Source organism: Delphinus delphis, chromosome 15 (assembly GCF_949987515.2).
Source record: "Delphinus delphis chromosome 15, mDelDel1.2, whole genome shotgun sequence".
In the NCBI taxonomy this organism is placed as follows: domain Eukaryota; kingdom Metazoa; phylum Chordata; class Mammalia; order Artiodactyla; family Delphinidae; genus Delphinus; species Delphinus delphis.
Window position 1 is genome coordinate 82057096 of NC_082697.1, and position 27563 is coordinate 82084658.

The window sequence follows — 27563 nt, forward strand, 5'->3', positions numbered from 1 at the left end:
ATTCCTGATTCCCTCCTTCCCTCTTTCCAGTGGTCCAGGATACGGATCTTGGTAGTTGGGGTCTCTCATTTATACAGTCCCCAAGTCTCCTGCTCCCTAGACTGCCAGCCACCCCACGTTCTCGCTCTCGTGCCTTTATCCTGGCTGGACAGGCATGTCATTAGCTCCCAGTGAGCCTGCAGGCTCGGGGATGGCTGGCTTTGTGATTAGTTCTTCCTGCTTCCAGATTGCTACCTTGATTTGCTGTTGCAGCCTTTTCAACGTCTTCACAAGTTCGCTGTTGTTCTTGTTGGCGTGGTCCAGCTGGATTTCCATCTCATTCAGGTCTGTCTCCATCTTCTTCTTGAGCCGAAGTGCCTCTGCCCGGCCCTTGGCCTCCGCCTCCAGGCTGGCCTGCAAGGATTCGATGGCCCTCTGGTGGTTCTTCCTGCAAGTCCAAGCAGAGAAGGCCTTGGCGTACTGGGCCCACTGTTCAGGATGTGCTAAACCTCTCTAGATAAGAAATCTCAGCAATAATGTGGTTATGGCCAGCATGCTGTGAGATTAAACTGTATCTCCTCTTAAAGTCTTTAAGTGGGGGAGCATCATGCTTTGGGAAAAGGAATGGAAGGTCGATGTTAACCATGTGTCTTTGTGACCTCAATTCATTTAATATGCAAAACAGCCTGGCAAGGAAACTGAGGCTCCAACATGATGAAAAACACGCCAAAGATCACTCTTTAGTCCACAATGGAGTCAATTCAAGGCCAGATGCTAAGGTCTCCGCTGTTTGTTTTCATTATAAAATGTGAGCTTTGGCTATACAGGTCAGAATCTCTCTTTTCAAAGGAACAGTTAAGTGACCAAAGAAAAAATAGATAAATTGGACTTCATCAAAATTTAAGACTTTTGTGCTTCAAAGGATATTATCAATAAAGTGAAAAGACAACCCACAGAATGGGAGAAAATATTTGCAAATCATATATCTGATAAGAGTCTAGTGTCCAGAATAAATAAAGAACTCTTAAAATCAACAATAAAAAGATAAATAACCCAGTTTTTGGGAAAGAACTTGAATGGGCATTTCTCCAAATCAGACATATAGCTGGTCAATAAGCACATAAAAGATGCTCAGCATCATTAGCCATCGTGGAAATGCAATTCACATCCACCAGGATGGCTATAATCAAATGGCTACTCTAAGTACTTCATATAAATGGAATCATACAGAATTTGTCTTCTTGTGACTGGCTTATTTCACTTAGCATAATGTCCTCAAGTTTCATTCATGTTATAGCATGTGTCAGAATCTCCTTCCTTTTTAAGGCTGAATAATATTCCACTGTATGGATGGACCACATTTTCTGTATCCATTCATCACTGGGCATTTTGGTTGCTTCCCCATTTTTGCTATTATGAATAATGCTGCAATGAACTTGGGTTCACAGATATCTCTTTGAGACCCTGATTTTAATTCTTCTGGGTATATACTCAGAAGTGGAATTGCTGGATCATATGGTAATTCTATTTAAAAAAATTTGAGGAATCTCCATACTGTTTTCCACAGCAGCTGTATCATTATATTACATTCCCACCAACAGTGTACAAGGGTTCCAGTTTCTCCACATCCTTGCCAACACTTGTTATTTTCTGTGTTTTGGATAGTAGCTATCCTAATGGAAGAGAGGTGGTATCTTGTAGTTTTGATTTGTATTTCCCTAATGACTAACGATACTGAGCATCTTTCCATGTACTTGTTGGCCATTTGTATATCTTCTTTGGAGAAATGTCTATTTGAGTCCTTTACCCATTTTTTTAAAAAAAAATATTTTATTGAAGTACAGTTGATTTACAGTGTTGTGTTAATTCTGCTGTACAGCAAAGTGATTCAGTAATACATATATATACATTCTTTTTCATATTCTTTTCCATTATGGTTTATTACAGGATATTGACTATAGTTCCCTGTGCTATACAGTAGGACCTTGTTTATCCCTTCTATATGTTTGCATCTGCTAATATCAAACTCTCAATCCATCTCTCCCCCACCTCCCCTCCCCCTTGGCAACCACAAGTCTGTTATCTATGTCTCTGAGTCTATTTCTGTTTCGTAAATAAGTTCATTTGTATATTTCAGATTCCACATGTAAGTGATATCATGCGGTATTTGTCTTTCGCCTTCTGATTTACTTCACTACCCATTTTTGAATTGGGTTATTATCTCATGGGGTTTTGTGATGAATCACTAAAGTACTATATTTCTTTTTTTTTTGCGGTACACGGGGCTCTCACTGTTGTGGCCCCTCCTGTTGCGGACCACAGGCTCCGGACGCGCAGGCTCAGCGGCCATGGCTCACGGGCCCAGCCGCTCCGCGGCATGTGGGATCTTCCCGGACCGGGGCACGAACCCGCGTCCCCTGCATCGGCAGGCGGACTCTCAACCACTGCGCCACCAGGGAAGCCCCAAAGTACTATATTTCTAAGTGCACACCAGAGAGTGCCATATTAGTATGAGGTACCATCATTATTCCCATTTCAGAGATGAGGAAACAGGTTCAGAGAGGCTCACCTAAATTGCCCAAGCTCTCACATGACTGGTATGTGGCAGAGACCCAGGTTTCTGGACTCTGCTCCATCATGCTACCTAGACTCAGTCTCCTGTCCCATCAGCCTCATACCTCGTAGCTTCAAATTCCTCTTCTTTCTCGTGGATTCTCCGGTCAATATCGGCTTTCACCTGAGCCAGTTCCAGCTGAATTCGAATCACCTTGCTCTCTTCAACCTGCCAGAAATATAAACATCAGTCTTCCTGGCCCAGCAGGTGTGTGGTCCCTGGCCAAGGTCCAGCCCCCAGTGTGATGACCACATGGTTACCTCCAGGGAAGACTCAGCTTCCTCCAGGGCCACCTGGAGTTCTTCCTTCTCAATCTCCAATTTTTTCTTCATTTTCTGCAGCTCATGTATACTCCGTCCTCCCTCACCCAGCTGATCAATCAGTTCCTTTATCTCCTCTGAGAAAGGAATATTATTGTTAACAAGAAGAATATTTTGTTAACAAGAAGCATGAGGACTATCGGCTTCCCGGGGTAATGGCATGTGACACAATTATTCCTCTATCTTTTCTCACCTGCACCAGGAGCTGATAGGGGGTGGTAGGCAGGGACCCTCAGCAGCACCTGATCATAACCCCCCCTCCTCTTTTCCTTCCTCTCCTAGTCCAGTCAACCTATATCTGGTTCAGCTCTTCCTCCCCAATCTTTAACTTGTATTTACTTTATGCCCAAGTCCTTCAGTACTTACACCTCTGAAATTAAGAAAGCAGAGGCCTCAAACAGTTGACTCTCAAGATTATCTCCTGTAAGCAGAGAGCTCCTCTGGGAGTGACTCATAGGACCTTGGGCAGCTTTGGGGACAATCAAGGACCATCTTTTTCTACCCTCCATTGCAGTGATGCTACATCAACCCCCCCGCCCCCACCAGGACTCAAATACAACCCTGGGGAGGAAGCAGGGTGGGGCAGCCCAGATTGAAGAAACCCTGCATTGGCTGAGTTTTCATTTCTGCTGCTCAGCAGAACAGGGACCCCAAAAACAGTTCTTCAAAAATGGAAAAAAGTGACATCTCTTGAACACTGAGTTTGTGTTTAGGAAAACCACAAAAACAAACAATACAAATTTCATGTGGCAAGATTAGATAACCAACACTTTTCAAGCAATATCCAACAGAATGAAATTCCAGCCTGAGACTCCTATATGTAAGAAACACATATGCATACACATATTATTTACATATGGTAGATGGAAGGGCTCAATATCTAAAATCTCCTGAGCCCTTATTTGACTAGCTACTCTACCGAGCGAAGACTTAAAGACATTTTTATCTTATTTTATTATCGCAACAGCCTTACACGGAAGGCAATATTATTTCCCCATTTTACAGATGAGGCACAGAAGAACTAGGTAACTCACCTGCCTGAAGTTATACTGCTGAATGCCCACATGCTTTGACCAAGTGCTCGCCAGCCAGTCAGCAAACACTGATTGTGCACCTACTATGCGCTGGGTGCTCAGACCCATGACGGGGGGGGGGGGTCCGGCTGTGTCCTCGTCCCTGCAGGCCCGTCCACCTGCCCCCAGACTCACCCTGCAGGGTCTTGTTCTCCTTCTTCACCGACTCCAGGTGCTCCAGGCACTCCTCGTAGACGGTCTTGATCTTGAAGCTCTCGGTCATGTACATGCGGCACTCCTTCTGGGAGGTGTCCACCTCCACCTGCAGCTCCTCGCACTTCTGCTGCCACTCAGCCAGCATCTTGTCAAAGACCCGCTGCTTCTTGTCCAGGGCTGCGGCCGCGGCGTTGGCCTGGGGTGAGGAGGGGATGGTGTCAGGGGTCTGCCTTTCCTGTGCCTTTCCCCTCCTTCTGCCCCCTCCCTTCCTTCCCTCTACCTCTCCAGTAACTCTGGTGACCCCAGACTTCTTCGAATGGGGATAGAATTCAACATTTGTGGCACAAGCACAGAATAGGGAGTCCAGAAATAATTATGTTTCGGTTCCAAAACATCTACTACTAGACGTGTGATCTTGGGCCGCCCACCTTATCTTCCCAGGTGAGGGTTTTCTCAGGTGTAAAAGGAGGGATCTGGGCCACAACAGCCTTCCCAGATTTATGACGTTCATCTAACTCCCCATAACGTATTTCTCTATAACATACTAATATATATCATTGCCCAACTCAGAGATGGGTGGGTATTGTTTTTCTTGTGCATCAAAGCTCATTATTCTTAGATATTATTCTCACAGCCCTTCCATCTTTTTCATAACTCCCTGCAACTGTGTATTTGCTGCTGCACAATATTAGACGTTGTAAATTTCTGCTTAATTTCTTCTTCTTTTTTTTTTTTCTGCTGAACTTCTTAATTTGGAGGGAGCAAAAACCTTGGGGTTTTAGGACTTTTTCCCCCCAAAGCCTCTCACATGGCTATGACCTTATCTGGACCAAGACTGGGTTGGTGTGTGCCAGTGGAAATCTTATTTAATTTTGCTAAAGACTGGCGAATCAGTCTGAACTAGGGATGCAAACGGGAATATTTAGCCACACAAAGTGTGTGGAACATGGTTTGCAGAAGAGGAAGGGGAACAGGGGCAATAGGTTCCTGGACTTCCCGGGACTGAGTTTTATCCTTGTCACGGACCTATTTAAATAGTGGCTGGTTGAGTTAAGATCTCAGAATCATGAGCATGTTGACACATGTTCAAGCAGTGAACAGTGGGCCTGACTGCAAACCCTGTTCTCCACCCTCTTGGGCCACCTGTTCCTCCTTGCTAACCCAACATGTGACAGTCTCATCCAGCTTCCCGTGGGCTGTTGGACCCAGCAAATGGTCAGCCTTGGAGCATTTGGCCCTCTGACCTTCTCCAAGTCGATGGTGAGGTCCTCAACTTCTGCCTGGAGTCTCTGTTTGTTTTTCTCGAGGGAGGCAGCTCGGGCCTGGGCAGCTTCAGCCGTCTCTTCTGCCTCCTGGAGCCTGGCGGCCAGTTTTCTCCTGTGGATGAGAGCAAGAGAGGCCATCAAGGAAACATAGGCACCCACGGGCAGGGGAGCCCAGCATGGCGCTGAGCTCTGGTGTCACAATGGAAAAGATGCAGATAAAAACGGGGGTGTTTGGCACAGAGCAACCAGTGTCCAGTCATCCATTCCACAAATATTCATTGTTTCTACTCAGTGCCAAGTCCTATTCTAGGCATTAGGGAAACAGCAGTGAATAAAACAGACTAAGATCCCTGCCCTCAAAACTTCTGTTCTAGAGACGGGACAGAAAACACAACAAAGTGACATAAGCACTATGGGAAAATAAAGCAGGGAGGGGACACATGTGCAAAGGCCAGGACCCTGTGGGTGTCTGGGGAAGAGGTTCCAGGCAGAGAGAGGGGAGGGTTTGAAATTGAGGTTTAGCTCGGAGTGAGAGCCTGGGGTGGGACCAGGCAGCCTCCGTAGCTCTCAATAGAAAATATTAGAAAAGGGCTGGAGGGCAGGAGGTGGAGCTGCAGGAAGGCAGGTGTAGGCTCAGCGAATAAAGAGTGCCAGATAAAGATTGATGTCAGCTGGAAGGCACTGCGCTGATGCTGTCACCACAAATTCCAGTGGATGGAAGGCACCAGTGGCAGGCTGGGGTTCCCTCCCCGCCTGGCACCAGGGGCTCACACGCAGGCCTTCCCTGGGTGCCCTGGCCCACGGGCATCCACGCCAGCCTCTTGTGCAAGAGGGCAGCTCTGAGCCACGTTTATGTGTCCACTCTTGTTTCCTCAGGCCCGTCAAGCAGAGCGTTTGTGTCTCTAGTTTGTGAAGGAAGAAAGCTCAAAGGACTTGAGGGCATTCGCCACAGAGCTGGGGAACTGGCCGAGGGGATACCTCTGCCACGGAGCGTGGCCCGTGTCCTCTCAGCATCACTGAGGGGCCTCACCCCAGTCCCACCAGGCCCATGGAAGCTTCCTGAGCACTTCAGAGGCAGAGAAGCCCTGCCTGGAGGCAGATCCCGCCCCCCAACCATCCTGACTTCCCTGCAGGGAGCCTGAGCATTTCTGGGCAGAAGATGTAGGTAAGGAAGCCCTTGAAGAGGGAAGCTGAAAGCAGTGGGGCATGCAGTGCGTGACCTGGTGAGGGCACGAAGTGGGCTCCCTGTCCTGACACTCGTCCCCCCTTTAAGAGGGGCCCCTGAACTGCCCTCTCCTGGGTGTGGCCCTGGCGTCAGCTGTGGCTGTGGTGCTCAGGCCCCCACCTCGCACCCACCCGCCAACCCGCTGGCCTTCCCGGCCCTTCTGGCGCAGGGTGACGCTCACTTGGTCTCCTCCAGCTCCTCGGTCCTCTGGATGGCGTCCGTCTCATACTTGGTCCTCCAGGTGGTCACCTCGGTGTTGAGTTTGGACACAAGGCGCTGCAGCTCCGACTTGCCTCCCTGCTCCTCCTCCAGCTGCTCCTTCAGCAGGTCCAGGTCGTGCTTGGTGTTGGCAAGACTCACCACGGCCGTGCTGCGGGACTGCGGTGACCAGACCAGCCTGTCAGGGCCCCCCAGCTCTGTGGCACCCAGGGCCATCACTTAGAGATACACGACGTTGGATCAACAGTACAGCGGGGTAAAGGCAGGGCAGGGGGTGGTGGGGGGAGACACAGGAGTCTACAACCCAAACTACCAGGGTTTAACTTTCCTTGATTTCTTCCAATTACTATCCACAAGGATACGTAATTCCGTTAATTTCATTTAGTCGCACATATAGCGTACTCTGGTTTTGTTGTTAACTCTTTTACTTGCAGTGGAATCAAATATTTTTCATGTTCCTTCTACATCTTCATAACATATGACTTTCTTCAAGGAGGCAGCTCTGTCACCCCCTACCTCACCCCCAAACCAACCTTGGACTCTTCATCCAGCTGCCTCTTGTAATCGTCCACCTGTGATGTCAGGGACGTCTTTATCCTCAGGATCTGATTAAGCCGGCTCTGGGATTCTTCATATTCCCGGCTCAGTTCACTGTTTTCAGCTGGGCGAGAAGGGAACGGAAGAAGCGTTGGGTGGAGAACTAGCTCCCCCGCCAGATCCTAAGCCTTGCTCCCAAAGTGCCCATCAGTATAGTGGCTCGGCCAGCTGAGCTGGAATGGGGAGCAGGGCGACCACCGCATCAGCTGCCCAAATCTAGTGGGCCCAGGAGGGGAGCAAGTGCCCAAGGGTCGCCACCATCCAGGTGATTTGCATGGGATAAGCGGCTTCAGATAGCGAAGCCCCTGGCAGGAGATACAGCAAAGAAGTTTGGAGAAAACAGTCGTTTACTTTGAAAAAAAATGCATTTGTCACGGTCCCAGAACCTACACTCCTGTCATTTGTAGACTGCTCTCCGGAGCCAGAGGCCAGGAGAAGGTGCATGAGCCAGAGAACCAGCAAGGGTTCCCAGTTCTGCCCTGTATCTTCAGTTTTGTGACCATGGGCACGTCACTTCACCTCACTGAGTTTCACTCTTCTTATCCATCAAATGGGGATACTGATTTTAAAAAGTATTCAGAATGTGGAAAGTAAGTCCAAAGGAGGTTGTCTGGTGTCAAACGAGAGTGTTGTCTAACTGGTGCGCCTCAGGAGCGTTAACTTCTCGAAGGAAATGCACCTTTGCTTGACTTAACTGTTGACCCCTCTTTAGAGCCCAGACTCTGCAAAGTCAGACGTTAACTTGCATATTGATGAGTTGCAAATTAGTTTTGACCTAGAGATGCAGAGAATTTCTTCTGGTAGAAAAAACCCCAAATCAAACCTAGAGGTTGCAGTATTATTGCCGCATAGGACATGAACCAGTTTTGCATCTAACTCAGCAGAGTTACTGAAACATTCCTTTCCCGACTGGCTGTGTAAATCTCGGCCCCCTCAGGTGCTTTTCAAAGGCAGTTTTCCCATTTTTCTGGTTCCCTCATTAGTGACACGTGTTCGCTTTACGTTAGTAGGCAGGTCATGTTTGAAAATGTTTGAAAATTGTGTTTTGTCGGTATTACTGCTCCTCCTGCTGATCTCACGGGGTGGCTGAGAGAACTGATAGGAAAATGTTTTGGACAGTGTTCCCTGTTTTACACTGTAAAGACGTTACTTGGAGCACTCAGTGGGAGGAAGAAAATCTTCTCGTCTCGTCACAGGGGATGTGGATTTTCCAAGGTCAAGGAAGCTCTGGGAGGGCACCCAGGTACTCTTTCAGTTTCCTTGAGGATCCCCACTCCTTTCCATGCACTGTTCCTTAGGAAGCTGTGGGGAGGGGAGAGCTCACCTTGGAGGCGGGTCCTGATGGCGTTGATTTCCGCCTGGTTCCGCTCCAGCTCAGCCACCTTGGCATTGGCCTCTGATAAGTTATCTTCCAGCTTTCGAACGTGGGCCTCGGCATTCATCTGCTCAGGGAGAACGAACCCAGTGGGGAAATGGGGAGGGCCAGGCCAGGCCCTCCCTGCTTCCCAGCTGCGCTGCCCTAGTGCAGCCTCCCAGGCCACCTACCTCATCCTTCTAGAACATCCCTGTCTCAGAAACCTCCAGTGGCTCACCATTTTCTATCAACGTAAGCCCAGAGCCTTTGGGTTGGCACACAGCCCCTCACTCCCGGGCCCCTGCTGACCTCACTCGATAGGAAAATGCCGGGAGCCAGTTAATTTAAGGAAAAATACCAGCATTAGAGCAGGCGTCTGCAGATAAAACAGGAACTACGAAGATGCCTCGTGAGTGTCTGAAGTTTGGAGACACTAGTTGGCTGGGACCTGGACCCCCAAAGCATCATCCCTGCTCACCTTTGGAGCACCACCCGCCACTTCCCTTGTGTCACAAGAAGACTCTTCCTGTGGCAGGGGCTGGATAAATGCATGTTGAGTGGCTTAATTTTACTTTAATTGTACTTAATTTTCTTTCTTGCCACATATCACTTTTTCATTGCGGCGATGATTGTTTCTCCTACTAAGTCTCCAGCTCCTGGAGGATATAGTCATACTAATGTCATGATGATCCTAATAGCTCACATTTATTGAGCTTTTCTTACGTGCCAGGAACTGTCGTAGCCCTAACAACAGCACTATGAGGTGGGGATTATCATTATTCCCCATTTTACAGATGGGGAAACCGAGGCACGGTTAGGTTGTGCACCTTGGCCGAGGTTATACACACAGCCAGTGGGGTCTGTGACGGGTCCATCTTGGTTCCCTTCACAGCATCTAGAATGGACCTCGGGCCCGTCGGGGGACTCGGGGGATATTATTCGTGAAGGCTCTGCGGGGTGTCCCCCCTCACCTTGGACTTCTGTATGGTCTCCACGCTGGCGTTGAGGTCGTCGATCTCAGCCTTCATGACCTGCTTGTCCTTCTCCAGCTTGGACTTGACCCTCTGCAGGTTCTCCACGTGCTCGGTCAGCTCGGCCATGGAGTCCGTGTGCTTCTTGCGCAGTGTGGAGGCCGCTGCCTCGCTCTGCAGGGCCACCTCCTCCAGCTCCCGCCGCAGCTTCAGCAGCTCGGCCTCCCGCTTGCGGTTCTGCTCGATCTGGGGCGGAGCAGAAGAAGGGCTTGCGGGCTGGCCGGTGCTGGCCTCCCTGGGGCATTCAGTCCAAATCCCAGCTGCGTCCACTGAACCGAGGAGCCCCAGAAGAAAGTGGACTGAACCAGCCCCCTCTTGCCTATTCTTTATCATTGATTGGTTTCTCCTCAAGGGAGCCCCGGGAATTCAGCAGGAACTAACTGGTCCTTATCCCCCTGCTCATCGTCCAGCATTTGTTTCTCCACGCAGGCAGGCAGGCAGGAATCGGGGTTCCTGGACACCCCGAGGATGGTACCTGAGCAGATGTGGCTCCCCCAGCCTCTTCCAGCCTGTCACTGAGGTCTTCGAGGTCTCGGGACAGGTCACTGCGTTGTTTCTCCACCTGGGGGGAGATGGGATGACACTGACCTTGGCCGTCCAAGAACCCCTGTTTCTCTGGTAAGGATTGTGATCACCACGTGGCATCTGTGAGGCCAGGGGCCTGCGCTTGGGGAGCTCTGCACTCTGCCTGTCACCCCCCGCCCCCCCACTCAGCAGAGGATGCTGTCTGTCTTCTTCCCTGCACTGGGGGGGCCTTAGTGCCCATCCTGCCACCCAGCCCAGCTGGGCTGAAGCTGGAGTTAGGTGTGTTACGATCCATCTCCCTACAGGATCCCTGCCATCAAGCCTTCCTCCACTCCTGGCTCTTCCTTTCACACCTTCGTACCTGTGCACATAAGTGCTATTTGATTCCCTTTGCCTAGAAACTCCTCCCCACCTCAGCCTGTTGAATGCAGTCTTCCAGTCCCCAGGCTAACATTGCCCACTCTCCTTGGACCGCACAACAAAGAGCATCTGTGCCTCTTACGTCGTCATTAATGGGCACGTGTAGCACAGGGCCTGGCACACAGTAGGTGCTCAAGAAACAACAAGTCCTTTCCAACCGGAACCCCATCCTCCCCCCTACTGGTTTCTCAACAGGAGTTTCTGCTCGTTGTTGGATTGTGGCTTCACTGGGTCCTTTGCCTCAGGAAAGGAGGGAGGAAGCGTAGACGCATCTCACTTACCTTGGCTCTCATTGCCCTCTCAGCCTCCAGCTCTTCCTCCAGCTCCTCGATTCGGGCCTAGCAGGCAAAAAGGCAGACAGAGCGGGGCATTTATCTCTCCTGGGTGAAGTTAGAGACCCACCCACTGGCGTTTTAGAATGAAAATGATGGAAGGCAGCTAAGTGTATGTGGGACGCTGTCAAAAGCAGAGGGAAGCGGGCCACAGAGAGTGTGTGCAATGGTCCTGAGGCAGGAGGGAGGCTGGGGTGTGTGAGACCCCGCAAGGGGCCAGAGGGGCTGAACGGAATGGTGGGGGAACGGTGGGTGACAAGCCAGGGAGGGAGCAGGGGCTATTGTGGAGGGTCCTGTGGCCACTGTGGGGACTTGGAATTTATCCCAGCATGAGGTGGACATCAGTCAGTCTCTGAGGACTCTGTGGCAGCAGCAGATCCGCTGATGTGAGCAAAGGTGCAGGCCAGTGCCTTTCAAAAGAGGATCTGGGTCTCCTCCATCCCGCACAGACAGACCTGGTGTTCCTTTAGTTTCCGCTGCAGCGTGGAATTCAGAGACTGCTCATCCTCATATTTAGAGTTGACAGAATTGATTTCCATATCTCTCCTGCAAGAGAAGGTTTGACCTCCTGAGGAAAAGCTCTGAGGCTAGACCAGCAAGCTGGCACGGGAATGGAGCTGGGGCTGCTGGGGGAGACCCTGACCCTGCTGAGACCCACTCAGCCCTGACCCCTGGCCTTCTCACCCTACAGATGAGTCGCCCTACAGAGCCCCAGGATTTGCTCCACTGGTTTTTCACTCATTCATTCACTTGTGCATTTATTAATTTGCCTTCAATTTATTGAGTCCCTCCTGGTGCCAGACATTGTCTGGGGTTCCAGGGACACATCAGTGAACAAAACGGACAGAAGTCACTGCTCTGGTGCAGCTTACAGTCTAGGGGCTCCAGCATCACACAGATGCTTGGCCTTTTTAGGGAAAACGTTCCTCCAAAAAAAGGCTGTCTCCTGATGTGAGTTCCACGTGTCAAGAGCCACGTGTGAGAGGTAAGATGCCAGAGACCAAGCAGGTGGGGAGGATGGGCAGGGTCACCCGCACCTTCTGGGTGTGCCTCCCAAGAAATGTGCTGAGATGCAGATTTAGCTGCACACGCCCTCTTGGCAGCCTGTGGTGCTTTAGAATTGCCCTAGCAAAGTGTGCTTCAAAGATGCATTGTCCAGGGGACTTCCCTGGTGGCACAGTAGATGAGACTCCGTGCTTCTAATGCAGGCGGCCTGGGTTTGATCCCTGCTGGGGCAACTAGATCCCACATGCATGCTGCAACTAAGAGTTTGCATACCACAACTAAGGAGACCATGTGCCACAACTAAGGAGCCCGCCTGTCACAACTAAGACCTGGCGCAACCATATAATTAAATAAATAAATAAATTTTAAAAAGATGCATTGTCCAAATTCTGCCCCCTAAAAGCTTTCCTTACCTGCCTCCTTATCTCCATCCCTTCAGCCTCTTACTCAGTTCCGGTTTATGCTTGGACTATTGCAGTAGTTGTCTTCCTGCTTTCTCCACTCCACATGTGCTCCATGTTATTACCAGGGTGATATTGCTAACATATCCCCTCAACTCCTTGTGATCTTTGAGAGCCCAATTTTCAGGTTTCTGCAAAGACTCCCTGACCTCTGGGGTGGGTGCATTGCTTAGTACCTGTGTCCTTTCCAGCGCCCAGCAGGCCCTGTGTGAGGCTGGGAACTCCCTGAGAACAGGGAAGCACCTGCCCCTCCCTCCCTAATCCTCCGAGCTGAGCACAGTGCCTGGTACAGAGCAGGTTCAGGGGACATGCACTGATACACATGAAGCCCTCAGCAGAGTGCCTGGCGCCGGGTGCCATCCAGGAAGTGCTAGATATCGCTAACACTGCTACGGGCAAAATGAAAGACTGCGTACTTTTTCACCACCTCCTCGAGATCTAGCTTGGACCGCTCCATCTCATTGAGATTGTCAATGGTCATCTTCAAGTCACTCTCAGCTTTCCGGCGAGCTTTTTCCACTTCCGCCCGGATTTTCTTTTCCTGTTCCCAGTTATCCTCCAGCTGCGGAGACAAAAAATACAAAAGAAAGTAGGGTGTGTGTGTGGGGGGAGGGTTGTCTGAGGCCAGAATGCAACAAAGAACCAGACTGGGTCTGGTTCCTTAGCTGTGGCATCAGAAAGAGCCTCACTTCCCAGTTTCCCAAAATGTATCTGAGATCCCTGTGACCTGGGACAGACCTGACTGTCGAGCTATAGAATCAGACCCAACGACGGGGCATTACCTCATGGATCTGGGTGCTAAGCTTGCTGTTGTTCTTGGTCAGATGGTTCACCTTGTCCTCCTCGGCTTGCAGGTCATCAAGCGTTTTCTGGAAGGAAAGATACACGTGTGTGTCCTGTGAGGCAGGCGGGAGCAGCTGAACAGATCTGGTTCTCTGCCATCACTTCCGAGCTGAGTTGATGATGTCAGTGATCAGTTACAGAGCACCTGCTCCTGGGTGGTGGGTGAGGCCACGGCACACTGATCACCCGTCAGCCACAGGTGGGCCCCTAGGGGTCTGTTGGGGGCTCTGGTTCTCCACGGGGCATATAGGAAATTTGGGGGGTGTGGTGCTTTTGGTTGTCACAATGATTGGGGGCCTCACTGGTACTTTGTGGGTGCTTCCAGGGACACTGGACATCTGGCCTTGCTCTGGATAATGGGTGCCATGAAGAATAATTCTGCATTTCACACATTTGCTGTCGCATTCAGCCATTCACGTAAGTAAACAACTATTTATACTTTTCTGAACCTAGAACCTAGTACCTCTTCGCACATAACACAACATTTTTTTCATTTAGTATACACTACAATTTTAAAGAATGATCTACCATGGAAACTAAGAGAAGATTTACTTCTTGTTGTTAAAATCTCCCTGAGAATTATTGACTGTTTTGTAAAATTGCATCACTGGTAGCAACCGCACTTGGCTACCTGAGTCACCAACACACCCTCGGGTGCCCGTCTACAGCCTTCAAAGACGGGCTTGGGCAGGCAGCCCTCCTAGATCTGCCTGAGCTTTTACACTTTGACAGCCCCATTATTTATTATAAATTACGTTCATTCATTTCTCCTTTTATATGGAAGGGCACTCTATTGATTTTTCTGAAGTTATATATTAGTTACATTATTATAATTTTCAATTCAGGATAGTAAGAGGGCGTTCCAAAATACAGTTGATCCTCATTATCCGTGAATTATCTATTTGCCGGTTTACCTACTCGCTAAAATTTATTTGTAATCCCCAAATCAATACTCATGGTGCTTTCGTGGTCATTCGTGGACATGCAAAGCGGGGCATGTTCCCAGCTGAGGTCGGATAAATGATGCTCTGTCTCCTTGGTTCGTCTCAGACTGCAAACATGTGTGCTTTTCCCAGTCTATGTAGTGCCACGTTTTCTACATGTCAGTGCTCTTTGTTGGTGATTTCACTGCTTACAGTGGCGCGAAGCACGGTTCTGCAGTGCTGTCTGGCATTCCTGACGCAAGAAGGCTGTGATGTGCCTTGCAGAGAAAATCTATGTGTTGGATGAGCATCATTCAGGCCTGAGATACAGGGGCTGTTGACCATGAGTTCAATGTATCAACAATATGTACTGGGGCTTCCCTGGTGGTGCAGTGGTTGAGAGTCCGCCTGCCGATACAGGGGACACAGGTTCGTACCCCGGTCCGGGAAGATCCCACATGCCGCGGAGTGGCTGGGCCTGTGAGCCATGGCCGCTGAGCCTGCGCCTCCGAAGCTTGTGCTCCAGAACGGGAGAGGCCACAGCAGTGAGAGGCCCGCGTACCGCCAAAAAAAAAAACACAAAAAAACCCCAAAACCCAAAAAACAATATGTACTAAATAAGGTGTTTTTCAACAGAAATACACATAAAACAAGATAATGTATCGATCACCATCATATGTATGATGTATTGAGGGGTTGACAAAAACGCTGTGACTAGAGGCTTGCAGGAAGATAACCCTGTATTTCCCCGAGAGCAAAGGTTCAGTATTTGCTAATTCAATGACTCTATAGAACATCGCTACCCCGAATAATGAGAACTGAGCATATTTGCTATAACAGGGGGTTCTGGGTTTGATACGATGGAGAGTCACAGTCTAAGGGGAGGTGTTTCCAGAGGCGACAGAGAAATGTGCTCGGGGGACATATTGTAGATTCATGATGTCAGCAAACACAGGGATGAGGGTCCACTGTCTAGTTCTGGGCTTCAATTTGCTCCTGGCACCTGTGTCTAGGTTAGGAGGTGCTCCACGCCATGGTCAGCACTGGTGGGTGGTCAGAGTTGGCTCCACACTCAGGAGCAACTGAAACAGTCGGGTGGGCTCCCCATGACCTCAGGAACTCAGGCCTGTTGTTGCCGCAACGAATCAGGGTTCCCTGGTGCTTTAGAGCTCACGGCGCACTTCCATACGCCCACTTCATCCTTATGACTCTGGGAGCATCCCTCCCACTGTGCCTGGACCATTCTGACGCATGCCTGCTGACCCCTTTCACTCTGAAACCTGTCCTAGTTTGGGTGATAAATGATATGTTGACCCCACTTAACAACAGACCTGGAAGGAAGGTAGCAAGTGACTGTGTCCACTTCACTGATGAAGGCATTGTGTTGTAGGGAGACACTGTGACTTCCCCAAGGGCCCCAGCTGATGGGCGGCAAAGCCGGGATTCGAATGAGGGTCTCCCGTCTCCGAGCTCCATTTGCTCCGCCAAGAGGAGAAGTGGCCGGTGCCTACCTGCTGCAGCTCCTCCAGGGCCCTCTTCTCCTTCTGGAGCTTGGCGATAGAGTCTTCTCGAAGCGAGAGGTCCCCAGTCAGGGTGCGGACCTTATGATCCAGGGCCTGGAGATGGGGCGGCAGGGGAGAGCCTGGACTTTAAGGCTGGGAACACCCTCAGGGGGAGAAGGGGAGGAGAGTACTTGCCCCGAGAGAGGGTTCTCAGCTTGGCTGTTCCCCAGAGCCACCTGGGAGCCTAAGAGACACCAATGCCCAGGGCACAGCCCAGCCAACCAAGTCAGAATCTTGGGGGTGAGGGGACAGAGAGAACACCGTCAGGCCTTGGCTACTCAGAGCCTGGTCCTTGGACGGCAGCCGTGCCTTCGCCGGGGACTGTGTTGGAAATATAGCCCCTGGGCCCCGCAGGACCTGCTGGCCCAGAGCCTGCGTCTTATTGAGGTCCCTGTGGTTCGAGTGCACATCAAAGCTGCAGACGCCCCGGCTTAGGCAGCATCCACCTCCCCCTGCTCGGGGACCCCACCCACTGTGAGATAGGAAGGGGGCCTGGGACCAAGGTCTAGCCAGACGGTACCAGGAGTCAGGGAGCCACTTGGAAGGGCAGCAGCTGCTTGTTTGGGCAGAAATCCAGCAGCTAAAGGTGACCCCACCTTACAATATGGTTGCTTCCTCTGGGAAGGGGGAGGGGTGGACATGGTGCTGCAGAAGGATGTTCTGTGAGGGGCCCCAGGGATGCTGAGGCTGAGTGGGCAGAAGGCCAGGCAGACACCCAGGAATCCCAGGCACGAGGAGAACCAGCCAGGCCTGGGCGTCCCCACGAGGGGAACAGCTCTCAGCCCCCTGAGTAAGCTGCTCTGTCCAAACAATGGACGTGTGCTCTGTCTGCTCTATCCGACATCGTAGCACTTGCTGCGAGCGGCTACTGAGCCCTCCATACGCGGCCAGGTTGACCGAGGAACGACATTTGAAATTGTAATGAATTAAGTTAAAATAGCTGCATGTGGCTGGTGGCTCGGGTCCCGGGCAGCATTGCTATATGGGCTCTGGGTGTGGCCCCTGCAGGGCAGCGGGCTGGGGGTTCCCTGGCCCTGGGAGGAGCAGGGTCTGGCCCAGGGGCCTCCCCACCTGCTTCTCCTTCTCCGTCTTGGCCAGCGTGGTCTCCAGGCCCTCGAGGTCCCGCTTGAGGTCACTGAGCTCCCCCTCCAGCTTGCGCTTGGTGGCGCTCAGCGAGGCCGATGTCCCCTCCTCCTCCTCCAGCCTCTCCCGCATGTCAGAGATCTGGCTCTCCAGCTCCATCTTGGTCTTCATCATCTGGGTCAGGCGCTCCTCCGCATCTATCAGGTTCTCTTGCTCCTGGTGGAAGAAAGAGAGTATTGGTCAAGGGCAGGGGCCGGGCACCTGCAGGGGAACGTGCTGACGGATAGGCCTCGGGCTGATGGGCCCCCAACAAACGTGTCCTGGGGGCTGGACGGGGGCTGGCTATCTCTGAGCTTCTTGGTGACAAAGCCTCGTCCAGGAGTGTGGTCCCCAGACCAGCAGCAGCAGCATCACCTGTGAGCCGGTTAGAATGCAAAATCTCAGTCCCCACCTGTGACCTGTTCATCTGAATCTGCTTTTTAATGAGACCCCAGGTGATCAGATTCACCTTAAGGCATTAGCAGTGGCCTAGGAGAAGCCCGGGCCACTCAGGCAGGACGCCTCTGTCCATTCAGGCTCTGCTGTCTCATCCACTGATCCCATGTGGGCCTGTGCTTGCATCTGCCAACGTGGAGGGGCACGTCCACCCAAATAACTCCCAGCATTGATTTAGCACTTCCGTGTTAACAAACCATTTCCCGTCCCTGGTTTCTCCTTATAACAACACTGAGAAGCAAGCCAGACAGGTATCATCTATAAGCTAGGGTTCAGAGATGAGGGAACCGATATGCAGAGAGGATGGAGTTGTCAAAAGTCACACAGGCAGTAAATGTCAGAGGAGGGGCAAGCGGAGTGTCCACTGGGGTCTCCCTGAGATGGGGTCAGTGGTGTAAGACAACAACTGCCCATGGAGTCAGAAGACCAGACCAGCTAGATGACTTTTGGTTCGTGGCATAAATTTACTGAAATTCATTCTCTGCAAAATAAGGGAAATGATCATCGTGAGGCATAAAGGGATGGAGCACATTGTGGCGCTTCTGTAAACGTAAGATTCTTTGATCCTTGTATTCACGCTCGGCCTCAGCCTCCCCAAACATAAAATGAGGGTCCTAGCCTGAGCAACTTCTCAGGGGGGTGGAAAGGATGGGAGAAAAGATGTCAGAGACAGCTTGGGGAAAATGGATAGCTAATGCAAGTGCTGGCACGCTCTCAGCGAGGAGACGTGGCTGTGACAGAGCAGGAATGACCAAGATGGGGCTGGACCCCTCCCAGTTGTGGGTCTTCTACTGACCGGCTTGTGACCTTGATCAAATCTCTAAAGGTCGGTCAAGTGGAGTTTCCTACCCTGAAGATACACATGAAAATCGGGCGTCTTATGAGGTGGTTGTGAAGCTTGAATCAGAGAAGGAAGGACCCTTGTAAACCAGAAGGGTCACGGCAGTGAACCTGCTCATCGTATTGGGAGTCAGGCTCCCCACAGAAACTAGGTCATATGTTCTCCCCTCTGTGTTTGCACTTGATGGGCGAGGAAGAGGAAGCAGAGAAAAGAGGGCAAGTTCCCTAGGTCCCCAGGGAGCCAGGCTCACCCCAGAGGTGCTCCTCCCACCGTCTCGTGGCCCCCCTGTCTGGACGATGCCCCAGGCCCAGCATGTACTGTATGTGTGTGCGCTCAGCCTGCTGCTGTGGGCGAACAGGAATTTGATGGAGACTTTTTGGTAGTTGGGTCCAGGATGACATGGCAATGAGAGAAAGAGAAGGCTGGGAATTCCCCAGCGTCTGGAAGGACACAGCTTCTTAGAAGGCCACTCTCCCTCCTTCTGTGGGTCTGACTCTTGCCAAGGCCCCCAGCTCCTGCCGCTGCCCCCAGGGCCCCACATACTGCCTGCAGCTGGATGGTGAGGTCATTCTTCTCCTGGCTGAGCGTGGCCATCTTCTCCTCCAGATCCTTGATCTTGTCTAGCAGCTCCTGTGTCTTGGCCGCGGCATTCCTCAGCTCCTCCTCCTTGGCCTTCATCTCCTCCTCTTGCCGAGCCACATTCAGGAGTGGCTTGACCTGGGTGGCAAACAACACTGCAGAGTGTCAGGGAGATGGGCTTTGCCAGGGGACTAGGTGTGGGCTGCTTTGCCTTCAGCCAGGAATAGTCGCTCCTCTTCTGCACCCACAGCACCTGTCTGGACCTCTCTGTGCATTTGGCACTTCTCATCCTACAAGAGTGCCTGGGTCCATTGGGTCCTCTGCCCTGCTAGACCACGAGCCCTGCCCTCTGCCCCTCCCCATCTCCCTCCTGCCCTCAGTGTCTCTACAGCACCAAGCAGAGCAGGCAGGACAGGCCCTCGGGATATTTCCTGATCTATGGATACATTATTCGGGAGTGCAAACACCATGGATTTGGGAGAAGGAATGGCCTCTCTTTGAAGATGACAGATAAACCTGTCATTGCCAGCCTGGTCTATGGGGATCTGGGATATTGCAGTGCAAAATTTGCATAAAAAGGTGATAGTGGGCTTCCCTGGTGGCGCAGTGGTTGAGAGTCCGCCTGCCGATGCAGGGGACATGGGTTCGTGCCCCTGTCCGGGAGGATCCCGCATGCCGTGGAGTGGCTGGGCCCGTGAGCCATGGCCGCTGAGCCTGCGCGTCCGGAGCCTGTGCTCCGCAATGGGAGAGGCCACAACAGTGAGAGGCCCGCGAACCGCAAAAAAAAAAAAAAAAATGTGATAGTAAGTATCACTTGCAACTGTGTTACACTTTTTATCCAGTGAAAGCCTCCCCCAAGGTGTTGTTTTTTTCCATTGATTCAGCTTATCTGACTTAGTTAAATAAGGTTAGAGCTCACTTAACACGCTAAGAGTAAAGGATTTTAACTTAATTTTATGTTTTCACTTATTGGAACAGGATCTTGCTCCGCTACGTTTAATTGGTGAAGTTTTACTTTCTGGTAAAGAGCAGAGAAGTTTCTAGGCTCTGTCTCCTTGTCATCTGTGGTCACTTATATCTGGCTTGGAAGGAATCTTAAAGGCTGTTGGTCTGGGGCTTCCCAAAGGGTAATACATACACTGAGGGGGCAGGTGAGATGGATTCAACCTTTGCATGGAAACCTTTTGATTTTCATTGTTACATGGTTACTTTAAAAATAATTTTGAAAAGTAATAGTTTAATACATGATTTTGAAAAATAATAATTTTTAAAAATGAAAAGAACTCGTGAAATCCACAGTTTTATGCATAACGTTTGCTTAGGATGAGACAGGTAAGGATGTGAAGTTTCCTTTTAAAATAAAAATTTCGAAATAAAACAGTGAGTTGATGTAAAGAAAGAAGGTCAGTCATAGAACAGGTGGGGAAAATGTCATACTGACTAAATTTGAGAAATTTTTGTTTAGATCCCTCTGCCGCCTCAGGCCCTCCAGTGGGCCGGCCTGTGCATGGGCACCGCTGGGGATGCAGAACTTACTATCCCTCCCTTTCAATTTGTGGTCAGCATGGATTGTTAGAAAGTTCTTCCCTATGGGGAGGGGAGAGAAGCTTCTGCTTGAGTTGTCGGGGGCTCAGGGCCCCCTAAGATGACCTGGAGCCTGGGCCAACCCTCCACGTAGCTGCCCTGAACACCCCGCCCCTCAAGACAACACTGCCCTCCGGCCCCCTGAATGCGGCAGCCCTGCCCCCGGGTCCAGTGCCGTGCTTCCTTGTAACAGGGACCCCAGGTGGGACGCCATGCCCCAGCGCCACTGGAGCCTCATGCAGTAGGTTGGTTCGTGGCCTCCTGCATTTGCTGAGGGTGGACTGCTTACTTGGGCGCCTGCAGCCTCCCCTCCTGGCTGACTCACTCACCCCCACTGCTGCCTCAGAACAGCCTGGGAAAGGAGAGGTCGGATCCCATGATTTCCTAAAGTCCAGGACTTCACTGAAGGAGCTGAGATGCTTCGACATGCCCAAGGGTGAGGCACTGCGCACCAAGCCCACTTTTGTGGGGAGGGGGCTCTCTGCATCCTAAGTGGGTTTTATTTTGAGGGATGAGTTGAAAGGTGGGAAGACACACTATCGTTTTTCTCAGGGAGGATTCAGCCCCCTCCTGGAAGGAGGCTACACTCTTCCTCCAAGGTGCCCTCATTTTCAGACTGTCCCTGCAGCATCCCACAGCCTCCCATCCCCAGGAGGCCCCTCCGCCCAGGACTGCGGCCCCTCAGTCCTCACCTTGTTGTAGAGCTTCCACCAGCCCCAGAAACGCAGCTCCAGGAACTTGCGTGTGTTCCGCTGGATGACCTTCAGGCCAACTCTGCAAAAAAAAAAAAAAAAAGGGAAGAATCCAGCATTGCATGGGTTAAAATGAAGGCATGGGGGGCAGGGGAGGGGACGGGGGACTGGCCTCCCCGATGGAACCAGCTCCTCCCGGACAGCTCAGGGTTGAGCTCATTTCTTCCTGCATTTCCCTCCTTCTGCTCCCTCACCGGAAATCATCCGTTAGTCTCCAAATCCCATCAGTCTGCGGTCTCTGGAATCAGCCCTCCTTGTCCCTGACAGCTTCCTTCAACTGTCATTTACTGAGGATCTTCTGTGCACTGAGTCCCACCACTCAGCCCCTAACTGGTGTCCCTGCCTTTGGCCGGGGTCACAGGGGCCCTGCTGGTGGATATCAGGACTTCATTACTGTTATTATTTATTCATTACTGTTACTATTACTAATACTATGACCACAAGAGCCAGAGTCAACCACAGGGCAGCCAGGGTAGCCAGAGCTATTTTCTAATTACCATTTTAGGGAGATGGCTGAGAAACACAATTCTGAGGGCAGCGATTTGGGACAAGGATTTCTGGCTTCTAATCCTGACTCTTTCTGCATGGACCTGGCCCAGTACCTTAACCCCTCTGATCTCAGTTTCCAATCTGTAAAATGGGGGTGCTGATCCTACCACATCCCTCTCACAGCATCATCATATGGATCAAGTAAGGGGAAGGCTGTGAAAGTGACTGTAAAGAGAAGGGTTTATATTAGGTGGTCCCTGTTAGGAGTTGAATTGTGTCCCCTCCCAAAAGATACGCTGAAGTCCTAACCCCCAGAACCTGTGAATGTGATCTTATTTGGAAATAAGAGTCTTTGCAGATGGAATTAACTTAGTTTAAGATGAGGTCATATTGGAGTAGTGGGGGGCCCCTAACCCAAGATGACTGGTGTCCTTATAAAAAAAAGGAAGACCGTGTGAAGACAGACACAGAAGAACACCTTGTGAGGACAGAGGCAGAGATTGGAGAGATGCAGCCACAAGCCAAGGAGTGCCTGGGGCTACCAGGACTGGAAGAGGCAAGACAGGCTTCCCCTCTCGAGGCTTTGGAGGGAGCTTGCCTGCCAGCACCTTAATTTCAGACTCCTGGCCTCCAGAATCATGGGAAAATAAATTTCTATTGTTTTAAGGCACCTGGTTTGTGGTACTTTGCTAATGGCAGCCCCAGGAAACCAACACAGGCCCCAAAGAGGGTTCTTTGGGACAACAAAGACATTGGCACCCTCCCTATCTCACTGCCCAGTGTCACTGGTGGAGCTGAGCACTGTGTGTGTGGAGGGGTCCCTGGTCATTCCATGTGGATGGCGTGGCTTCAGTAGGCCTGCCCCACTGGCGTTACCTTCGTTCCAGCATCTTCTTGAACTCAACCCTCATGAGGAAACCCCGGAGCCGACACTGAAGCATCGTCAGAATCTTGGCCAGACGCTCGTCCCGCATGTCCTCGAGCTTGGCCAGGACGCCTGCTCGGAAGAACACCTGGGGGAAAGACACATGGATCTGAGAATAGCCCCTCTGTCACCAGAGCAGCTGCTTAGCGGGGAGTTCACAATGAAAGAACAAGAAGTTCCGACGGGTCCTTCAGAGTTCAGAGACCCTGGGAAACAGCTGGCCCTGGCCTGGACATCTGCACGGCAGGGCGTGCCAGCCTCAGCATCTATTTCCTCTCGCTCTTGGACACTCCCGTGGGCTCTAGTCCTGGCCTTGCAGTTACTAGCTGGGTCACCTTGGACATGCCTCCTCACATCTTAGGGCCTCAGTGCCTCATCTGTGAAATGGGGTTGTTGATCCCTCCCTTAGAGGGTTGCTATAAAAATTAAATGAGATAACAGGGAAAGTACTTCTGCAAACTGTGAAGCTCTGAGTAAAATGTGATAAATCGTTTGGATCTTCACTGTTACCTATGGTGACTGCCTGGCAGCAGGGTGCCAACGGGCCTTCCTTTTTACCACTATGCAAAGCAGCCTTGGGACAGTCATGGTCCCACGGGATATGGGAGTGGGAAGAGGGGATAGTGGTTCAGCAGGGGGAGTTGACTTTCTAGAAGGGGGACAGAGTTTTCCCAGTGGTGCACAATTTCAGGCATCTGGCTCTGTTCTGTGAGTGGGACTCGTCCCCAGGAAAAGAAGAACAGCTTTGCAATGCATGTTAGAAAGGGCCAGAAACACCCAACCTCAGGGCAATGCGAATTAAGGTCACAAGATACCACTCCCCCTCCCCCGCAATCTGCAACACTGAAGACTTCTGATAAAACAAGTGTTGGCAAGTATGTGAATCAACGAGGGGGTGGGTGGTGAGTAAGTACAGTTTTGGAAATTGGTTGTCACTCCCTCAGTGTGTATCTCAACCCTGGCTGCACATCGCCCCCACCTGGAGGGCTTTGGAAAGATGCCGTTGCCTGGACACAGGTGACTTCAAACAGTTTCTGGGGTGGGGAGCTCAGGCATCGGTGTTCCAACCTCTCTGCCCCCACCCTCAGTCTGGATGATTCTCATGTACAGCCAAAGTTGAAAACTTTGTTCTAGAGAAATTCTTGCATAGGGCCATGTGTGAGGATGTTGATAGCAGCATTGTTGGTAACTGAGAAAAGAAGGAGCAATCCAATTTCCAAGGACAGGAGACGGGACAGGTGTGGCATGGCCATCAGAAGTCCTATGATATGGCTGTGACCATGAACAAACGTCACATACCAGCCAACAAGGATGAATCTTAGAAACATGATTAAGTGACAAAAGCATGTCAGATAAGATACCAAGTATGATAACTTTCATGAAGCTCAAAACCAGGCAAACCTTGGGCCATGTGCATATGTGATAAAACTGTTTTTGAAAAGGCAAGGGTACCGTTAACATTCAGGACAAAGGTTACTCCTTGGGGTGGGGAGGAAGGAGAGGAAAGAGATGTAAAGATGAAGTTCTGGGTTTTTAAGTGGGCTTATGGGTGATCGCTTTATCAGTGTGTTTTATAATGCACCATATTTTTATAGGCTTCTAATAGGACATGATAGAAACTTCTGGAAGTATAGAAGGAACCAGGAGACCCACACCTGTCCTCAACCTGCTTTGGATGTGCTAGGGCACCTTGGTTAAGTCACTCTCCTTTGGGGGAACGTGGTCTCGTCTCCTGTCCAGTGGGAGTGCAGGACCCCAAGTCCTTTCAGCGCTGGGAATCTCTGATTCTACACGTGGGGGCAGGGATTAGAGCCCCCAGATGAATATAAAGATGTGGATGCTTGGATACTGACAGGGAAAGGATGGAAAGGGATGCTTCTTCCCTCTGCCCTCTCCCCACCAATCGTAGGGTAGAGACATTGGGCTTGATATTTCCAGATTAATTGTGGTTGAGGTTTGGTCTTTGAGGAGCAGTGAGGCAAGCATGTGGCTGGTGGGGAAGGCCCACGTGAGCCAAAGCCAGGGATGGGGACACAGTGTACAGGCGGAGTCATTCTGTTCTCTTTTCTGCCCCTGCCACCAGAGCCTGCCTGGCACCGGGGAGCAAAGCAATCCGCAGCAGCCCCAGGCCTTTACCTGGACCTGAGGTGCCCCATGCAACCCTTGAACAACAGCAAGATCAGTCTGTCTGCCCGGGGGTAGCTGTGTCAGATACAAGTCACGTGACTTCCCTGATCCCATGACGAGGGGCCTGAGGCCTGCCCTGTCCTGCCTAGTTCTGTGAAATTGGGCATGTCACCTCTATGTCTTCTCCAGGCTTTCTTAAGTTTCCCACCCATCAAAGGTGGGGTGGGGGAAGGAGCTGGTCTCCAAGGTTCTCTCCAGCTCAGGTATTCAGTGATTCTGTGACAAAGCCTGAGAGTTCCCATAAGTCAATTTATCTCCACACAGCACGCCTCAGTGGTGCAGGAGGCCAAAGCTAATGGTTCTGGCAGGTTTGAAGGCAGTATTACAATCCTGCTAACACCAATGGCTACAAAGCAAGCTGTAGGGAGCTAGGGACTCTTTCTGTTCTGTCCACCTGCGTATCCCTAAGCCTAGAACTGTGCCTGGCACGCAGGAGGCACTCCGTACGTGTTGGATGTACATGCAGCTGGGAGCTTCCCTGGGCATTGTGCCACACCAGGCCCACAGAGAAGCTGGGCCTGCCTGTGTCCCCCACGAGACCAGGACGGTCAAGTGACCCACTCCAGGCTGCACGGCAGCAGGCTCCGAGCCTGAGGCAAAGCCAGGGCCCCTCTTGCATCACCCTGACTGTCATGTTGGGGTGAGTCTGGTTGGGCAGGTGTCGATGGGCACCTCCCACCATCAGCCTGGCCCTTACAATCCTGACAGGACTCTGCAGGGCCAGGAAGTGGGACAGACATGGGCCCCATGAGTCAGGATCAGGCGACCGCTCTGTCTGAGTCAACCCTGACTCGCCTGCCAACTCAGGGCTGGGACTCGTGGTGTGGGTGGGCTGGGATTAGGGTGCTTCACCCCCGGACCTCGCCCACACACGTACCGTGGTGCCCCGGTCCAGTCCAGGACCTTGATTCCGATCGGCTGCTTTTATTCTGAGAAATCTGTGGCCCATGCAGTCCTAATATTCTCCTGTTTATTGAGTACCTCTCTGTCTGAGCTGGGTTCTCACGCACGCTACTCCCAATCCTGTGAGATTGGCTTTACCAGCCCTGATTTTTCAGAAGGGGGCACAGAGGCTCTCAGCAGCTGAGGGGCTTGACCACCTGGTCTACGGCTGAGCTGGAATTCACACCCTGACACCCACCTTCTTGGGACAAACCTGAGTGGGAAGACCCTACCTTGGTGTGTCCGATTTTGTATTCATTCACATCCAAGTCGATGCTCCCAAGCAGCAGCTCTGAGGCCTTCTTGTTGTCCACGAACCCCTGAGAAATCACGCTGGGGTTCAGCACTTGGTACCTGTCGGGAGAGGCGATGGCAGTCCCCATCATCCCCAAGTTGTCAGCCCAGGAAGTCTACCCTCACAGTTATCATCGACCTGTGAGATGGCCTTCAAATCAGGGATTAGACTTGTTTCGCAGAGGCCCATGGCAGGCAGAGGGAGGGGACTGACAGGAGACGCTGGGGAGTAGATGTCGGTGTGGGTTGGAAGTTCAGCGGGGAGATGGTCTTAGAAATGAAGGCACCAAAATCTTTCCTTCTTCATCTTTTCCTCCAGACATGAGAGAACTGCTTATTTTCCTGACCTGCCAGTAGCTCCCTTAGTCCTTCCCCAGCTAGGGACTTCAGAGGGCTTGGACAAGATGACATCTAGTGACCCTTCTTGCTCCATCAATCTGCGGTCCTATGTTCTAGCAATTAGGGAAGGGGTCGAAGTAAATTAACCTCTCAGGTGGAGGTCTCAGTTTGGGTTCCCCCAGAATCAGACCTTGAGACCAGGAATCGAGTGCAGGTAGTTTATCTGAGAGGTGGCAGAGTTGGGGAGTGGGTCAGGGAGGCCAGCAAAAGGCATGTTATCAAGCCAGTTATCAGAACAGGTAACTGGGGCTTCAGGCTGCTGGGGGACCCTTGTGTGCTGGGAACAGCTCCCCCTGGCTCACAAGCGCCTGTGTGCATCTCTCCCCAACCCTGCATTCAGTGATGTCATATTGGTAGCTTGAAGTCAGCCGTGGTGGGAGTATTTATACCATGGAAATCGGAAGATATTACAAATCAGGGCTTCTTTTTTTTAAAAAAAAATTTAACTTGGAGGACCCATTGTTAAGCATTTACCAACACACAGCTGTCTGAGAGCCAGTATAGAACATGCCTCAGAGTTAGCCCATCATCAGGGTGAGGGAGCTGAAGCATTTATATGCCAAGTGTCCTTAGTCATTGGTCGAGGGCTGCTCCTGGGGAGGCATTAATTCCTGATACTTTCAGCCTGCCAAGTAGCAAAGCAGGCTCTAGCAGCCAGAGAGAGCCCTCGGGCAAAGAAATGCAGGTGCTGGCTATTCAAAGTTGGGCCATTGTGTACTGAAGTAGACAGTGAGATAGTGTCCATCACTGTACCCATAGTGTCTGCTCCAATGGGACTACATTTATCAAGAGTCAACCCCTGGAGACCGAGAACTGTACTCAAGGTATCGGGAAGACACCACTCACCTCTGTTTGAACTCTGGATACTGCAGCCTGTTTGGGAAGCCCTTCCTGCAAATACGGATGCCTTCCAGGACTCCATTGCAAGCCAGCTGGTGCATGATCAGGTGGGCGTCCACCACACCTGCCAAGAGGGAGGGCACAGGGTGGGGAGTCACTGCCCTAGGGTACCCTAGGCCACTCCTTGCCACTCAAGGAGGCTGAACTCAATATCCAGGTCTTCAACCCTAATCTCCTCCAGTCACTGCC

At 51.3% G+C, this 27563-nt stretch overlaps 1 protein-coding gene and 1 long non-coding RNA gene across 2 annotated transcripts in view; one reads left to right on the forward strand and one right to left on the reverse strand.

Moving 5' to 3' along the window:
- Window positions 1–27563, reverse strand: part of MYH16 (myosin heavy chain 16) — a 52611-nt gene that overhangs the window by 5358 nt on the left and 19690 nt on the right. Inside the window, exons 17-37 of the mRNA XM_069541429.1 lie at window positions 27321–27438; window positions 26015–26135; window positions 22604–22740; window positions 21179–21260; window positions 18867–19040; window positions 16976–17203; window positions 15854–15958; window positions 13359–13445; window positions 12993–13138; window positions 11566–11656; window positions 11060–11116; window positions 10309–10395; window positions 9774–10019; window positions 8773–8890; window positions 7385–7512; window positions 6814–7010; window positions 5387–5519; window positions 4122–4338; window positions 2854–2990; window positions 2658–2761; window positions 235–427 (exon numbers count right to left, since the gene is read on the reverse strand). Of these exons, the coding sequence (XP_069397530.1) occupies window positions 235–427; window positions 2658–2761; window positions 2854–2990; window positions 4122–4338; window positions 5387–5519; window positions 6814–7010; window positions 7385–7512; window positions 8773–8890; window positions 9774–10019; window positions 10309–10395; window positions 11060–11116; window positions 11566–11656; window positions 12993–13138; window positions 13359–13445; window positions 15854–15958; window positions 16976–17203; window positions 18867–19040; window positions 21179–21260; window positions 22604–22740; window positions 26015–26135; window positions 27321–27438 (2906 nt within the window). The remainder of the gene's footprint in view (window positions 1–234; window positions 428–2657; window positions 2762–2853; window positions 2991–4121; window positions 4339–5386; window positions 5520–6813; window positions 7011–7384; window positions 7513–8772; window positions 8891–9773; window positions 10020–10308; window positions 10396–11059; window positions 11117–11565; window positions 11657–12992; window positions 13139–13358; window positions 13446–15853; window positions 15959–16975; window positions 17204–18866; window positions 19041–21178; window positions 21261–22603; window positions 22741–26014; window positions 26136–27320; window positions 27439–27563) is intronic.
- On the forward strand, window positions 13428–27415 carry LOC132438330 (uncharacterized). The gene is made up of 3 exons (XR_009522168.1): window positions 13428–13618; window positions 13745–13836; window positions 27234–27415. It is a non-coding gene; the product is annotated as an uncharacterized lncRNA (long non-coding RNA).